This window comes from Acomys minous, assembly GCF_964271855.1.
Source record: "Acomys minous genome assembly, chromosome: 16".
Classification (NCBI taxonomy): domain Eukaryota; kingdom Metazoa; phylum Chordata; class Mammalia; order Rodentia; family Muridae; genus Acomys; species Acomys minous.
Genome location: NC_140498.1, coordinates 75,403,448 through 75,420,273, shown reverse-complemented (window position 1 = coordinate 75,420,273; position 16,826 = coordinate 75,403,448). Strand labels below are relative to the sequence as shown.

At 49.8% G+C, this 16,826-nt stretch overlaps 1 protein-coding gene across 1 annotated transcript in view; it reads left to right on the top strand.

The window, feature by feature from the left end:
• CASTOR2 (cytosolic arginine sensor for mTORC1 subunit 2) overlaps positions 1-16,826 on the top strand; it is a 40,819-nt gene that overhangs the window by 15,829 nt on the left and 8,164 nt on the right. The window contains exon 2 of the mRNA XM_084763934.1: positions 11,189-11,259. Coding sequence (XP_084620060.1) covers positions 11,189-11,259 — 71 coding nt within the window. The remainder of the gene's footprint in view (positions 1-11,188; positions 11,260-16,826) is intronic.

Here is a 16,826-nt window from a genome sequence, read left to right as displayed (position 1 = left end):
GCAGTTCAATTTATACAGACAAACACAGCAGGTGTGCACCCCTGCGCTAGTGAACTGGAGGCAGAAGGATCAGGGGTTGAGAGGAAGGTCATCCTCACCTACATAGTAAGTTTGAGGCCAGCCTGGGCTAACATCAGACCCTGCCTCAAAAATAATCATAGAAGGGTTGGAGAGATGGCTCAGCAGTTAAGAATACTTAATGGGGCTAGAGAGATGGCTCAGAGGGTAAGGGACTAACTGCAATTCTAAAGGTCCTGAGTTCAATTCTCAGCAACCATGTGGCGGCTCACAACCATCTATAATGAGATCTGATGACTTCTTGGGACAGGCAGGTGCACATGTGGGCAGAATACTGTATAAAAAAATTTTTTTTTAAAGAATACTTAATGTAACTGGGGGTAGTGGTGCATGCCTTTAATCCCAGCTCTCATACAAAGGGCTGGCTACTCAAAACTACCTGTAACTCCAGTTTGGGGGGATCTGATGCCCTCTTCCGGTCAACATGGATACCTACACTTACAAAGACATGTGTATGTGGGGCGGGGTGTGTGTATGTGTGTGTGTGTGCATATAAATAAAAATAAATATTTACAAAAAAATACTTAGCTGGGTGTCGTGGCACATGCCTTTAATGCCAGCACTCGGGGAGGCAGAGGCAGGAGGATCTCTGAGTTCGAGGATAGCCAAGACTACACAGAGAAACCCTGTCTCGAAACAACAACATAAAGAAATACTTACTACTACTACTACTACTACTACTACTACTACTAGTGACAATGGAGAGAGTGTGTGATTACCAGGCCCTGGAGGAAGGGCACAGAGTTAATGCTTAAGGGTGTTAGGTTTCAATTCTGCAAGATGAGGGAGTTCTGGAGACAGGTAGCTTTCCTGGTTACACGGCAATGACAGTCTTTTCTGCCACAGGACCATGCAGAGAGTTAAGATGGCAAGGTGTATATTCTACGTGCTTTACCACAGTTTAAAAAAGTGTGTGTGTGTCTGTGTGTGTGTGTGTTCTGTCATCCTAACTACACCTGAGGCTGCGGCGGGAGGATGGTAGATTCAAGGCCAGCCTGGTAACTTAGTAAGACCCTGTATCAAAATTTAAAAACAAAACAAAACAAAAAAAAGAGCTGAAGGCATGACAAAATATATACCCCCTAGCCAGAATCCCCCAGTGAGGGACATAGGGTAATCCTCAGTGAACACTTGCCTAGAATCCCTAGTAAAGGGCTGGAGTAGGGCTGAGTGTTAAAATTTTGCCTATAATCCCCAGTGAGGCCTGGGGGTGGGCACACATATCCTGGTAGAAGAGAGCTCACCTCATAGTATGGAGCTAGGATGCTCTTGTTCTGCCCTTGGACATCAGGACCCCAGGGTGTCCACCCTGCAGCCCAACATCCAAACCAATGGCCCCTCAGCGTCTGAGGTCTTCATGTTATACGGAGCCATGGTACCAGTTTCCATAGCTCTCACCCTGCACGTAGCCAGTCACGGGACTTCTCAGTGCCGTAGTCACTAGTAGCGTAGCGATCCTACGGTAATGAGTCATGATTCTCTGGCAAAGCTCATCCGGATGGGTGGATGATAGATGAATAGGGAGGTGGATAAATAGCCGATGGACAACATGGAAGGACGAGTGAGCAAGTGGGCAGCTGGATGGACCAAAGGGTGGATGGGTAGAGGGATGAGTGGATGGCACATATATCCATAGACACATAGGCTCGTAGATGGGTGGAAAATCAAGTGTGTTCCTGTGGAGAATAGCTACAGTTTTTTAATGTAGCCCAGGCTAGTCTCAGCTCAGAATGCAGCTGTAGATTACCTTGAACTTCTGAACGTCTGATCTTCCTGCCTCTACTCCCCAAGTGCTGGAGTAGCAGGGGTGCACCATCATGCTTGGTTTATGGGGTGCCAGAGGCTTTAATCATGCTTAAGCAAGCACTCTGCCAACTGAGCTCGTCCCTAGCCGGAATACTTCCCCCCCCCCCCCAGTAAATACAGAACTGTGACTGTCTGAACCCGAAATGTCCCTAGAAGCTCATTATGTTAAATGTTGATTGCCAGCTGCTAGGGTTTTAGGGGGCTAGCAGTTGCATCACGAGGATTCTGACATTACCAGTGCGTTGTCCATGGATGCGTTCAGAATTAATGTTCTTTTTACAAAGCAGAGTTGGGAGTTCATAATGACTTTTTAGCATTTCTGTGTACTTTGGGGGGATTTCATCCATGTAGGCAGTGTGTCATAAGTTTTGTTTTATTTTATTTTTCCTTTTTGGTGTGTGGTTTTGTTTTTTGTTTTTTGTTTTTTGTTTTTTTTGTTTTTTTTTTTTGAGACCGGATATCTCTGTGTCGCTCTGGCTATCCTGGACTCGCTCTGTAGATCAGGGTGACCTCGAACTCACAGCGAACAGCTTGTCATAATGTTTACCCACCTCCACACATACTCAACCCCACTCGCCCTCCCACTTCCCCCTCCTCCACGCCAGCCTCCTGCCTCCATGTCTTCTTTTGTTTTGTTCTGTTTTGTTTTTAATCCTACTTAAAATAAAAATGAGAAATAATTAGAAAAGCTAGGTATGGTGACCTATTCCAGGAAGGAAGGGAAAGAGGGAGGGAGAGAGTAAAAGAAAAGAAGGGAAAGAAAAGAATGCTTTTCGCCCACAGCAGAGAGCACTGCCTTGGCACTGGTGCTGAATGCTCTGTGTGGCGTCTTACAGGCATTGCCACCTCTCCCCTCACATTTCTTTGCTCCTGGGATGTGAGTCCCAGTGCCGGAAGCTGAACTGTGTGCCTCCTCTCGTAGAACCACCCAGAGAAGGTTCAAGGGAAAGAACTGGGAGTGACAGGGAGCTGGAGAAATGGCTCAGCAGCTTAACACACTTGCGGCTTTTACAGAGGACCTTAATTCGGTTCCCAACACCCATGTCAGACGACACAGCCGCCTATAACTCCCGCACTGGGAGAACCAACGCCCTCTTCTGGCCTCTGCGTGCACTTGCACTGCTGTGCGTAGACACACATAGGGACCAGGCTGGCCTCAAACTCACAGAGATCCCCCTGCCTCCACCTCCCAGTGTGCTGGGATTACAGGCTTGTGCCACCGCACCGAGCTTTTTAAAAGTCTTTACCGAAAACCGGGCCAGCCTGGTCTACAGAGCTAGTTTACAGAAACCACGGCTTCCTCCCAGGGTGCATTCCACTTTCCCTAGTGAAACGCAGCTGTCACACAGGGTGGCTCTGTGAACCGTGAAGACACTGGGATTGTTGACATGCACCCGCCTCACCCAGCCTCAGGCTCCTTAAATTAACACAGTTCTCTGAAGCGAGGCGCTCTATCCCAGGCTTGTGTATACTGGGCAAGGCCGTGGATTCCTACCAACCTAAAGTTCCTCTCCGGACAACTTACTAGGGGCGTCCGGTGACCAGAAGGGCCCAGGCTTCAGAAGGGGCACTCCCTCACATACACCCCAACCTGCCTCTACCCGTGGTGTCTTGTTACTGTTTTGTTTTGGGCTTCGTGAGACAATATAGCCCCAGCTTTGCTTTGAACTAAAGTGATCCTCCTGCCTCGGCCTCTCAAGTGGTGGGGTTACAAGCATGCACAGTCAGTCACACTGGGGTTTATGTGGTACTGGGGATAGAACCTGGGACCTTGTGCATGCTAGACAAGCACCCTACCAACTGAGCCACATCCCTAGCTCCTTGGTGTGTGTATGTGTGCATGTGCACACACCTGCGGAGGCCGGAGGTTAACTGTGGCTGCTGTTCCTCTTGTTTTTTTGGTTTTTTTGTTGTTGTTGTTGTTGTTTTTGAAATGGGATATTGCAGCCATTTTGAAATTCACCAAATAGCCTAGGCTGACTGGCCGCCCAGTGAACCCCAGGCTAGCCTGTCTCTGCTAACCCACTGTGGGGATTGCAGTCAGAACGGCCATAGCACGCCTTTTCACGTGGGTTCTGGGATCAAACTCAGATCCTTACACTTACAAGGCAAGCCCTTTATACCCAGCCTTCCACCAGGCAGGTTTGGATCTTAGCAGGTATAGTCAGGCAGAGACCTGAAGCAGCATTTAAATTTAAATTTAAAAAAAAAAAAATACTGATTATATAGGATTTCTAAAATCCAGGCTAGGATTCATTGTCTCGGAAAGGAGTGAGCCTCCCATCCCTAGGTATATGCAAATGAAGGCTGCCCAGCATGGTCTTGCAGTCCTACCCTTTTCCTCTGCTTACTACCCTCTGTCAGGACGATGCCAGGAAGTCCCTCTCCTTTTTTGAGACCAGGGTCTTCCTGTGCAGCTCAGCTTGGCCTTCAGCCTCCCACCTCAGCGTCCTCAGCGAATGCACATGTGCGGATGCTGTGCCCTTGCCCTCACACAGAAGGTGTCTCAGGACATAGAAGTGCCTTCCTTTATTAGCTTCCATCTTCTTGCTCTGAGATAGGGTCTCCCACTGAACAGCAAGCTTCTGGGGTCCTCCAGCCTCTATCCCCACCCCACCACCCCCCGCCAGGATCCATGTGCAGCCATGGCTGGGTTATTACATGGGTGCAGGGCATTCAATATTAGATCCTTGATTTGGCGGACGAGCACTCTTAGCCACTAAGCCATCTCCTTAGCTTTCTGTAGTTTCAGCAGGGACCTTGTGATACACTGTACTATTAAATGAACGTGTGTGTGTGTGTGTGTGTGTGTGTGTGTGTGTGTGTGTGTGTGTGATATTTCTGCTACATTTACCTGGTCCATACATCTCTGAGTAGGCTATCCGTCTGATACTGCTTCCCACTCACCCTCCCTATCTGCCTTCTGGCTGTAGGTATGTTGGGGAAATAGGGCTTGGCCTAGCCCAGGCTTGGAGACTTGTGGCCCAGGATGCCCCGAGAGAGGCCCTAAGTGAGGGCCTCTTTCTGCTTGGTGAAGAAGCTGAGAGTAAACAGATTGAATTTCCAGAGGCAGCCAGGCCTTCCACCCAGGCGGCCGCAAGTGATTGAAGATAGAAATGTTCTCAGAGGTGACTCAGCGCCTGGGCCCCTGATCCAGGCAACCCTAGGCCTTGGCTTTGCCTGGGTAGTTGGCTCCAGCCAGGCCCCAAAGGGAATAGCCGTAGAATTCTGAAGACAGACTTGTGTGACTGCATGTCCAGCCCCCTGAGGGTGAGGGAGCCCACAGACATCTTTAGTGGGGCCTGCTGCAGGCTCAGGGTCTTGCAGGGTCACTGAGAAACGGGGCAACAGTGGTACTCGTGTGAGAGGGTGGGTATGAGACATTTGTGTAAGAGCCTGGCCTGGAGGCTGAGGCAGGAGGATCTCAAGCTGCAAACCAGCCTGGGGCTACATAGGAAGAAAGGGAGGGAGGGAGGGAGGGAGAGAGAGAAGGTCGCAAGTGCATTTCAGACAGTTGACAGCACGAATCAGGCACAGAAAGGTCAGTGCGAAGAGAGCAGCTGGGCCAGGAGGAAGCCTGGGGTGGGATGGAAAAGGGAGAGTGGATGGTCCAAGGTTAACAAGGCCCCGGGGAGCCTGCTTCAGAGCTGTCACCCACTGGAGAGAAGTCCCCTTCGGGGACAAGAAGACAGTTACCACCCCTGAGAAGGTTGGAGACTGTGGGGAAACACAAGGTTTCCAGAAAAAGGCTCTGGTCAGCTATCCCCAGGGGGGCTAGTCACAGGTCAGGGGCCGGCCGGATGGTAGGACGCCAGCCATCAGATGTTGGAGCGTGGAGGTCACTGGTGAGGTTAACTGAGTGGAGGAAAGCTAACTGCCGTTCAGCTGGCAGCGGCCGTAGGAAGGGATACGGATGAAGGATGACCTTTTTTTAAAGTGGAAGAAACCTGAGCTGGGGAACGCGGCTCAGTGCACATGAGTGCTGGCCGCTGTTGCAGAGGACCCCACTTGGGTTCCCAGCACCCATGTTGGGCAGCTCACAACTGCCTGTAACGTCAGCTTTCGGGGCTCCGTCACGCTCTCCTGTTCTCTTTGGTCACCTGCATTCAACAAGCACAGACCCCACAAACAAACACAGAATTAAAAATAAATCAAATATACATATAGAGAGAGGGGGGCCCAGGCTGGAGGGAGAGAGAGATCGGGCACTTGCTGCTCTTTGAGAGGACTCAGGTTCTTTGCCCAGTACCCACATAGCAGTTCACAGACACCCTCAACTCCAGTTCCAGGAGAGCCGATGCCATCTTCTGATTTCCTTGGGCACCGGGCACACGTGGGGTACACATGCATGTGCAGACAAAACGCTGAAGCACATCAAATAAATAAGTCTGAAAAAAAAATATTTTTTTTTTTAAAATTGGAGAAAACTTGAGCGCTGGGAGGGGAAGAGGCCAGGGATGAAGAACACAAAATGAGTGAGTGACAGTTTGTGAAGGAAGTGAATCTTAAAAACCAAGCTGCATGCACTTGTGGGGTTTTGAGACGGACCTTCAGTAGATACTGATATCGTAAAAATTAAGAGTGCTTAGCCAGGCATGGTGGCGCACGCCTTTAATCCCAGCACTCATGAGTCAGAGGCAGCCAGATCTCTGTGAGTTCGAGGCCAGCCTGGTCTACAGAGCTAGTTCCAGGACGGGCAAGGCTACACAGAGAAACCCTGTCCCAGGGGTCAGGGGAGTGCTTAGAGGGCCAGATGTAGGAAAGGCCTGGAGGGATTCGGAGTGGGGTCAAGTCTGAGGGAGGAGATGGCTGTGTTGGGGGAGTAATGAAGGTCAGCCAAAGATGGAATCGGACACAGTGGCCACGCCACGACAGCTAAAAGAACCAGCATTGACCCAGAGAGCAAGACACTTCAGTTGCTAGGCAACTGGTCAACAGCCTCAGGCAACACCCGAGCTGGGCCCTCCAGGGAATGTCATTTGCAGTTAATAGTGTCTGGGATGTGGGGAGATGGCCACAGGGACCACAGATTGCTTAACAGCAAAGGGGTTGATGTCCAGTGTTCGTTACCTTCCTGTGCTGACAGGAAGTTGGGTGTCCTCAGGGGGGATGACTGGACTGTTGTGCAGAACAAGGGCTGTAGGAAATCCACTGGGTCTCCAGTCCCAAGAAAGGGAGGGAGAATGGGAGCACCTTGTTCAAACTCCTCGAGGACAAAGCAAAGAAAATAACATCTGCAAGCTGGGGCTGGGGCTCGGCATTAGAACTAAGCATTAGTCCTCCTGTGAGGGGCTGGGGTGTGACTCAGTGGTAGAGCACCTGCCTAGAATCCCCCAGTGAGGGGCTGGGGTGTGGCTCAGTGGTAGAGCACCTGCCTAGAATCCCCCAGTGAGAGGCTGGGGTGTGGCTCAGTGGTAGAGCACCTGCCTAGAATCCCCCAGTGAGGGGCTGGGGTGTGGCTCAGTGGTAGAGCACCTGCCTAGAATCCCCCAGTGAGGGGCTGGGGTGTGGCTCAGTGGTAGAGCACCTGCCTAGAATCCCCCAGTGAGGGGCTGGGGTGTGGCTCAGTGGTAGAGCACCTGCCTAGAATCCCCCAGGGAGGAGCTGGGGCGTGGCTCAGTGGTAGAGCACCTGCCTAGAATTCCCCAGTGAGAGGCTGGGGTGTGGCTCAGTGGTAGAGCACCTGCCTAGAATCCCCCAGTGAGGGGCTGGGGTGTGGCTCAGTGGTAGAGCACCTGCCTAGAATCCCCCAGTGAGGGGCTGGGGTGTGGCTCAGTGGTAGAGCACCTGCCTAGAATCCCCCAGTGAGAGGCTGGGGTGTGGCTCAGTGGTAGAGCACCTGCCTAGAATCCCCCAGTGAGGGGCTGGGGTGTGGCTCAGTGGTAGAGCACCTGCCTAGAATCCCCCAGGGAGGAGCTGGGGCGTGGCTCAGTGGTAGAACACCTGCCTAGAACCCCAATGAAGAACTGAGTTCATGTGTCAGCCATAGGGTGCTGGCTCAGCATGCAAGCCCCTGGGTTTCATGCCTGGTAGTTCAAAAAAGAAAAACCAGGTGTTGTCAAGTATACCTGTTGCCCCTCGCTGAGGAGGCTGAAGCAGAAGCATCAGGAGTTGAAGACTGGAAAGGGCCTGTCACGTGGCTGATTCCAGGCTGGCCTAGAACTCACAGTGTAAACCCCATCTGGTCTCAGGCATACAGCAATCCTCCATGGTGCTGGGGTATCAGGTGTGCTCTGCCAGGCTGGCACTGCGCAACTAGGGAAGAGATCCTTCACAGGCACAATGTAAAGGAAACTCCCCATCACACTGTAATGCATGGTCAGCCCAACCCCCACCCACCCCCTCCCCACTCCTCCCCATCCCCCGCTGCCCTCCTCCTATAGCAGATCGCATCAGACTGGTGAGGGGACCATCTCTTCACTAGGGAAAGGAGGTGGCTGCTCCCTGTTCCCAGGTGCTTCTTGGGGGTCATACAAACAAGCAGGAGATGTCCAAAGAAGATAGGCAGGCGGGCAGTGACCAAGGAAGAGGCTGGTGACATTCTCCACCAGAGCTCACATTAGCGGGGACGATGGCTCTGTCCGTAAAGCGCTTGCTGTAGAAGCGTGGGGGCCTGAGTTTGGTCACCAGAATCCCCATTTAAAAAGCTGGGTGTGTTGTCACATGTTTGTAACCTCAACACCGGATGGAGGAGCCATGGGACTCGCTCTCTGATCAATCAGGCACTTAGCCTATTTAGTGAGGGAGAGGCCAGTGAGAGATTCTGTTATTTAAAAGTTAGTAGTAGCTGGGCTTGGAGCACGCATGCCTTGTAATCCGAGCACTCGGGAGGCAGAGGCAGACGGATCGTTTTGAGTTCAAGGCCAGCCTGGTCTATAAAGTGAGTCCAGGACAGCCAGGACTCCACAGAGAAACCCTGTCTCAAAAAGAAAAAGGAAGAAAGAGAGAGAGAGAGAGAGAGAGAGAGAGAGAGAGAGAGAGAGACCTAACACCATCACCTGGCCTCTCAGACATACAGCCACATGCGCCAGCTCACCGGTACTGACCCCACACACACATACACAAATAATAAAGGAACCCGAGACCAATCTCAATGTCCTAGACCAGTGGTTCTCAACCTTCCTAATGCTGTGACCCTTTCACACAGTTTCTCACGTTGTGGTGACTCCCCCAACCAGAAAATTATTTCATTGCTACATCATAACTGTAATTTTGCCACTGTTATGAGTTGTAATGTAAATAACCTAGTATGCAGGATGTCTGACATGTGACTCCCTCCCCCCCCCCACACGCACCCCCCTCCCCGTCAAAGGGATGGAGGCCCACAGGTTGAGAATTGCTGCCCTAGAGGATCAGGTGGGGTGAGGGTCACAGACACAGGGCACTCGGTGACCAGTAAGAGCAACAGTTCCCTCTGTCTCCTCTGTCCCAAAGGTCCTATCTCAGCCAGTGTGTACAATAAATTGAGATGGACGTCCAACAGCTGGCTGGCCCCCCGGGACATGTCACTTCAACAACTTATTTATTTATACCTCCTGTCCGTCTGCTGGTGTTTGTGCCCTCCAGACCAGTGTGTCCGGTCTATTTCTGGAGTGTCCCTACAGCTTTGAGGGTAGCAGGAGTAAGTGTCTTGCCCATTCCTGTATACTAGGCTCTCAGGCAGCTGGGAGGCCCCATCCATCCCAGCATGCATCTGTTTCAGCCATCTGGAACCTGAGAGCTTTAAGGCTAATTCTGAGGATGTGGGGCCTCTATGAAGGAATCCTCACGAGAGTATTGATCGCTTGCCACTTACAAGGTAGTAGTTTACTGTTCTCCTTTGAGGCAGATAATATATATTGTGTAGATAAGAGTTACAAGCTGACTGGGCGTGGTGGCACATGCCTTTAGTCCCAGCATTCGGGAGGCAGAGACAGGTGGATCTCTGAGTTCGAAGCCGGTCTGGTCTACAGAGCAAGTTCCAGGACAGCAAAGGCTACACAGCAAAACCCTATCTCAGAGAGGGAGGGGGAGAGAGTGTTACAAGTTGGCTATGGGATAGACACGGATAGAGATGCCCCTGAGAAACCAACAAGGGCTGGTGCGATGGCCCAGTAGCTGAAAGGGACTGCCGCCAAGGCTGACAACCTGAGTTCACTCCACAGAACCAACATGGTGGAAGGACAGAGTAGACGCCCGCAAGTTGTCCTCTGATCTCCACGTGTGCACCACAGCCTGATCACGTGCGCACAGACACAAATAAATGGAAAGGGAAGGAACTGGAGGGGAGCTGAGTGTGTGCTGGTGACTAAGCAGAAAAATCAACGAGATGAGGAATGCACGCCGCCCGGCCCCAAATAGGGATTTTCTTGAAGATCGTTTTCGTCGGTTGATTGATTGGTTTCAGGATGATGTACTTATATATTTAGTATGTGTACGAATGTGCTAGTGTGCGTTTATGTGCACCATACGGAGGTGAGAGAGTGTTGGCGCTGCTAGACTGGAGTTACCATTATAAGCCACTTGATAATGGGTGCTTGGAACCGAACCCAAGTCCTCCACAAGAGCAGTAAGTGTTGTTAACCACAGAGCCATCTCTTCAGCCCCTTGAAGGTCAGGTTGGTGATGCGTAATTCAACACAGACCAGAAGTTGCCCCTTTAGCCACTTGTGGTGGTACACATCTGTAATCTCAGCCCTTAGTAGAAGATTAGGAGTTACAGTACAGCATTGCTGATGTGAGTGATGGACGAGTTGGGGGTCAGCTTGGGCTACAAGAAACTATCTTAAAAAAAAAAAAAAAAAAAAAAAAGAAGTCAGGGCATGGTGGCGCACGCCTTTAATTCCAGCACTCGGAGGCAGAGGCAGGTGGATCACTATGAGTTCAAAGGCAACCTGGTCTACAAAGCAAGTCCAAGACAGCCAAGGCTATACAGAGAAACCCTGTCTCGAAAAAAAAAAAGAAAAAAAATCACCCTTTTTAATTGGGTTTAATAGAGACGTTGGATTTTGAAGCCACCACCACATACCAGAGAGTATACAAGGAACATGACCATGTAGCTTGGTGGTAGAGCACCTGCTTAGAATCTCTCAGTGGAGGGCTAGGGGTGTGGCTCAGTGGTAGAGCCCCTGCCTAGAATTGCCCAGTGAGGGGCTGAGGGTGTGGCTCAGTGGTAGAGCACCTGCCTAGAATCCCCCAGTGAGGGGCTGGGGGTGTGGCTCAGCGGTAGAGCACCTGCCTAGAATCCCCTAGTGAGGGGCTGGGGATGTGGCTCTACAGGAAGCCGGTCCATACTGACTAGATATTCCTGTATCTTTCTATACAGGTGCAAGTTTTTCAGTCTGACTGAGACCCCTGAGGACTACACCATCATCGTAGATGAGGAGGGCTTCCTTGGTAAGTGTCTCTCCTCCCCACAGGCCACCTCCCCACCTCCTCTTTTCTTTGTTGTTGTTGTTTGTTTGTTTTTTTGTTTTTTTTGTTTTGTTTTTTTGTTTTTTTTTTTAAAGAAAGAAAAAACTGGAGGGAAGCTGTTTGGGAATTTTTGTGGGGTTATTTGTTTGGAGATTTCGAGGTCTTTGTTGGTGGTGAGCTTTTTTACTTTTCACATTTACTGATTTATTTTGTATACATACACACACACATGCGAGAGAGCATGGGTGTGGAGGTCAGAGGGCAGTCAGTCTACCTCCTACTGTGTGGGTCCCAGGGGTTACACTCAGGTTATCAGACTTGGTGCAAGCATGTTTACCTACCAAGCCATCTCACTGTTTGTTTGTTGAGATGGGGGCCTCCTAATGTAGCCCAGGCTAACCTCCAGCTTATAATCCTCCTCCTGCAGCCTCCCCAGTGCTGAGATGATAGCAAAGTGACCCCGTGCCTGACTGTTTTTTGTCCATTTTTCTTTCTTTTCATTTTTTCTTTAGTTAATGTATATGTGCCTGGATATGTGTATTGCACCACATGCGCGCAGAAGCCTGTAGAGGTCCGATCCTCTGGAACCAGAGTTTCGGGCCATTGTGAGCTCCCTCCTATGGGGGTACTGGGAACCAAAACCAGATCCTTTGCGAGAGCAGTAAGTGCTCTTAACTGCTGAGTCATCTCTCTATCTCTGTATTTATTTTTTAATTTAAAGATCATACAGTTATCCTAAAATTCATCTTTTTTTTTTTTTTTTTTTTTTTGAGGGCTGAAAAGATGGCTCAGTGGTTTAAAGCACAAGCTGAAATTCCAGAGGACCCTGGTTTGATCCCTACCACCACACGGTGGCTCACAACCACCTGGAACTCCAGTTCCAGAAGCTCTGATGCCCTCTTCTAGCGTCTGAGCCCCAGGCACACACATGGTACAGACAAACATGCAGGCAGAACACCCATACACATAAAGTTTTGTTTTGCTTTTTGACACAGGGTTTCTCTCTGTAGCCTTGGCTGTCCTGGACTCAACTCTGTAGACCAGGCTGGCCTCGAACTCACAGCGATCCTGCGTCTCGAGTGCTGGGATTAAAGGCGTGCACCACCACTGCCCAGCTATAAAGTAATAAAACAATAATACGTTTTCAAAAATTAACCACCGTTTGTTGGGCGGTGGCGGCGGTACATACTCCCAACCCTTGGAAGGCAGAGGCTCATGGATTTCTGAGTTCGAGGCCAGCCTGAGGACGGCCAGGGCTACACAGAGAGACCTCAGAAAATTAAAACAACAAACAAACAAACAAACAAAATAAAACTTAACCACCATGTTTGAAGTATAGGTGTAGCAAGTTGCGTTATCTGGTTTTGAGACAGTCTCAAGTACCCTAGACTGGCCTGGGATTCTCTGCATAGCTGAAGATGACCTTGAACTTCTAATCCTCCTGTCCCTGCTTCTCAAGTGGGGACATTATGGCTGTGCGCCACCTTGCCTGGTTTACGCTGCACTTTGGGCAAAACCTTGGTTTCCTGCGGGCTAGGCCAGCACTTTATAGTATCCCTCTCCCATCACTGGGCTTGGGAGAATATTTAATCACCTTAAAATGAAGCCTTGTAACTATTAGCTGCTACCACTTGTCTCCAAAACCTGATGCCACCTATTTTCGTTAGTTAGAGAAGTTTATTGAGCCAGGTGGTGGTAGTGCACCCTTTGAATCCCACTACTCAGGAATCAGAGGCAAGTGGATCGGACTTCTGAGTTCAAGGCCAGCCTGGTCTACAGAATGAGTTCCAAGCCAGCCAAGGCTATAGAGTGAGACCCTGTCTCAAAAACAACGAAAATTGATGACATCTATTAGGCTTCCTTAATTATTTAGTCATTTAGTTTTGCAATTCTGGAGATGATTCTCAGTGCCTGTCCCATGGGACATCTGTGCTATACTGCTGAGCCACACTCCCAACCCAGTGTCTGGCTTACAGTGACTTTCCAGAGGCTTCTCTGCAGATGGAAACACGCTCCTTTTGTCTTGCCAGCACTGTATTGATGACAGAGCAGAGGGCAGCCATTGAACTCGCTCACAGGTGTTGGGAGTCCTGTGAGCTAACTACTAAGGGACTGTCTTCAAAGTCTGTGGAGAGAGCCAGGAGGGCAGACACTGGTCTGTAACCCCAGTATCTAAGAGACTGAAATAGAGGATCAGTATTTCAGAGCTAGCCTGACTTACATTACAAGACCTTTTGTTCAAGCACAAAGGGTTGGGGATGTGGCTCAGTGGTAGAGCACCTGCCTAGAATCCCCCAGTGAGGGGCTGGGGTGTGACTCAGTGGTAGAGCACCTGCCTAGAATCCCCCAGTGAGGGGCTGGGGTGTGGCTCAGTGGTAGAATACATGCCTAGAATCCCCCAGTGAGGGGCTGGGGTGTGGCTCAGAGGTAGAGCACCTGCCTAGAATCCCCCAGTGAGGGGCTCGGGTGTGGCTCAGTGGTAGAGCACCTGCCTCGAATCCCCCAGTGAGGGGCTGGGGTGTGACTCAGTGGTAGAATACCTGCCTAGAATCACCCAGTGAGCGGCTGGGATGTGGTTCAGTGGTAGAGCACTTGCCTAGAATCCCTCAGCGAGAGGGGCTGGGGTGTGGCTCAGTGGCAGAGCACCTGCCTAGACTCCCCCAGTGAGGGCCTGGGGTGTGGCTCAGTGGTAGAACCTAGTGTATTCAGAGTTTTATTACCAACAACAGTATAAAATCATGACTTGGAACTTGGAATTGCCTCACCTGCTACTCTCTGAGCCTACCCAATGGAAAACCATACTATAGGGATATCTGTCATTCCAAAAAGACCAAGCAAACTTGTGTGCTGTGATTGAAGTGGTGTCTGCCACTAAGGCAGGAGGGTCTCATCACCAGACAGACAGCTCTACGTTCAGGAGAATCCTTGGAATCATTCTCACGGTCCACAGGCTTAAGCATCGATTTTACAGATGAAGGACCAGCTGTCCATCTACAGAGTAAATTCAAAGCTAGCTTGGGCTACATGAGACCTTGTCTTTAGGCTGGAAAAGTGGCTCAGGAATTAAGAGCACTTGCTATTGGAGAGTAGACCTGAGTTCAGTTCCCAGCATCCACATCAGGCAGCTCACAGAAGTCTGTGACTCCAGCTCCTGGGGATCTGACGCCCTCTTCTGGGCTCCATGGGTATCTGCACACACATGAACATACCCATACATACATACATACATGCATACTTTTCTTTTAAGATTTATTTATTATTTATACAGTATTCTGCCCATGTGTGTGCCTGCACTCCAGAAGAGGGCACCAGATCTCACTATAAATGGTTATGAGCCACCATGTGGTTGCTGGGAATTGAACCCCAGGACCTTTGGAAGAACAGACAGTATTCTTTCCAGCCCCATACATACAGTTTTATTGGGAGTTTTTTTGGTTTGGATTGGTTTTGGTTTTGGTTTTTGGAGACAGGGTTTCTCTGTGTAGCCTTGACTCTCCTGGACTTGCTTTGTAGACCAGGCTGGCCTTGAGCTCACTAAGTTCTACCTGCCTCTGCTTCCTGAGCACTGGGATTAAAGGCATGCACCACCATGCCTGGCAATATGTATAGTTTTTAATAATAAAAAATATATAAAAACAATCCGTAAAAATATATAAATAGGTTTGTTTGATGTCATTGGCACTCTGATACTAAGGACATAGACCACATATATGCCATCTTTCCCAAAATGGCTTACGGTTGTGCTCCAGGGATGTGAGACATTATCTGTTCCACTGTGAAATACGTCCTAGTGTGACTGCTGAGGAAGCTGCTGTTGTCTGAGCTCCCTGACTTGCCATCATCATCAGGAGGTGTGGTTGACATGAGGGGTAAAGGAAGACCACTTCACAAAGCTGCATTTCAGGGTACCCAGGCTCCCAGAAACTCTCAAGAGATGATAAATAAGGGCTTCAAATGCCACCCCCTAAGATGCCCTTAGCAAGTTTGGGCTCTCCTTAGAATTCTAAAAGCAAGAGGCTATGGGAGATGGACCAGTTGGTAAAGTGCTTGCTAAGCCAGTAGAAGGACCTGAGTTCAAATCCCCTGAACCCATAGAAAGGAAGGAAGGAAGAAAATTGGGCATGGTATGTGCTTGTAACCAAAACTAGAGTCACAGAGGCAGGAGGATTCCTGGTTGCTCACCGTCCAGCCAATCTGGCTCAATGAGAGACACTGTCTCAAAAAACACAAGGACTGTTAATAAGATGGCTCAGTGGGTAAGGGTGCCCACAACCAAGCCTGACCACCCGAGTTCCAGCCCCACAACCTGTATGGTGGAAGGAGGGGCCTGATTCCCACAGGTTGTTCTCTGACCTCCATGTGTGTGCTGTGTATATGTATTTATACTGTAACATAACTGTAAATATAATAACTGTAAAATAAATAAATAAATAAGAAGAAGGATGTGAGCAATTAAAAAAGACACCAACTAGACCTCTAACCTCCATGTGAATGTGCACACGTACACACAGAGAAGTCTGGAGCTGAGCCAAGGCGAGGTCTGGGCAAGGCCAGGATTTGGGAATATTGTTCCTGGAGAAATAAGACACCTGGGCAGTAGGTAGTCTCAGAAGCCCAGGGCTCAGGGACTGCCTTTTCACTGCTTCCTCCTCTTCTCTCTCCTATGAAGCCGCCTCCTGCCTCTCCATTACTAACTGGCTGACCACCGACCCTTCTGAGTCAGCAGGACCAATGGGCTGCCCCTAGGCTGTGGTCACCATGGCAACTGAGCTAGGCAGATAGGATTCTGACTGGCTTCACTCCGCATCCCTTCTCCCCAAGCCATCCTTTCCAGAGGCTGGCCCAGCCCCCCTCCCTGTCCTAGCCTCTCAACGCGCCGCTCCCAACCCCATCCCTTTGGAGTCTCTTGCTTCTTCCTGTTGGTCCTCAAGACCGAGCCTGGATATTTTGAATTGGCTGAACTTGAGTCTTCTTTTTTGTTTATTTGGTTGGCTGGTTTATTTTATTTTATTTTATTTTATTTTATTTTATTTTATTTTATTTTATTTTATTTTATTTTTTGAGGCATTATCCCATATATCTCAAGCCAGAAGCATCAAGGATGACCTTAAACTCCTGATCCTCCTGCCTCTGCTTCCCAAGTGCTGGGACTATACAGGCATATATATACACCACTTTATCTGGTTTCATGTAGTACTGGGGCTGTTACGGATGCTAGAAAAGACATTCGGCAAGCGCTCTGCGTCCCCAGCCCGTGTTTTTGTCAATGCTTGTTTGCCTAGGGGTGTTGGGGACTCAAGCTCACTAGGTAGCCCAGGCTATCTTGGAATTCAAGCTTTTGCTTCAGCCGCCCAAGGAGCTGGGATTACAGGTGTTCCCCACCGCACCACACCTGGCTTTGTCTTTGAACCTTGGCTTGGTTGCTCCCAGTCTAGAGATATTGGGCAAATTGCTGGTGCCTTTCAAGTATCTGTGTGGAGTGGACAGCCATGCTTCCTCCACAGGGTCTTTGTGGTGGACACAGTGTCATAGTCCACTTCTTGCCGTGT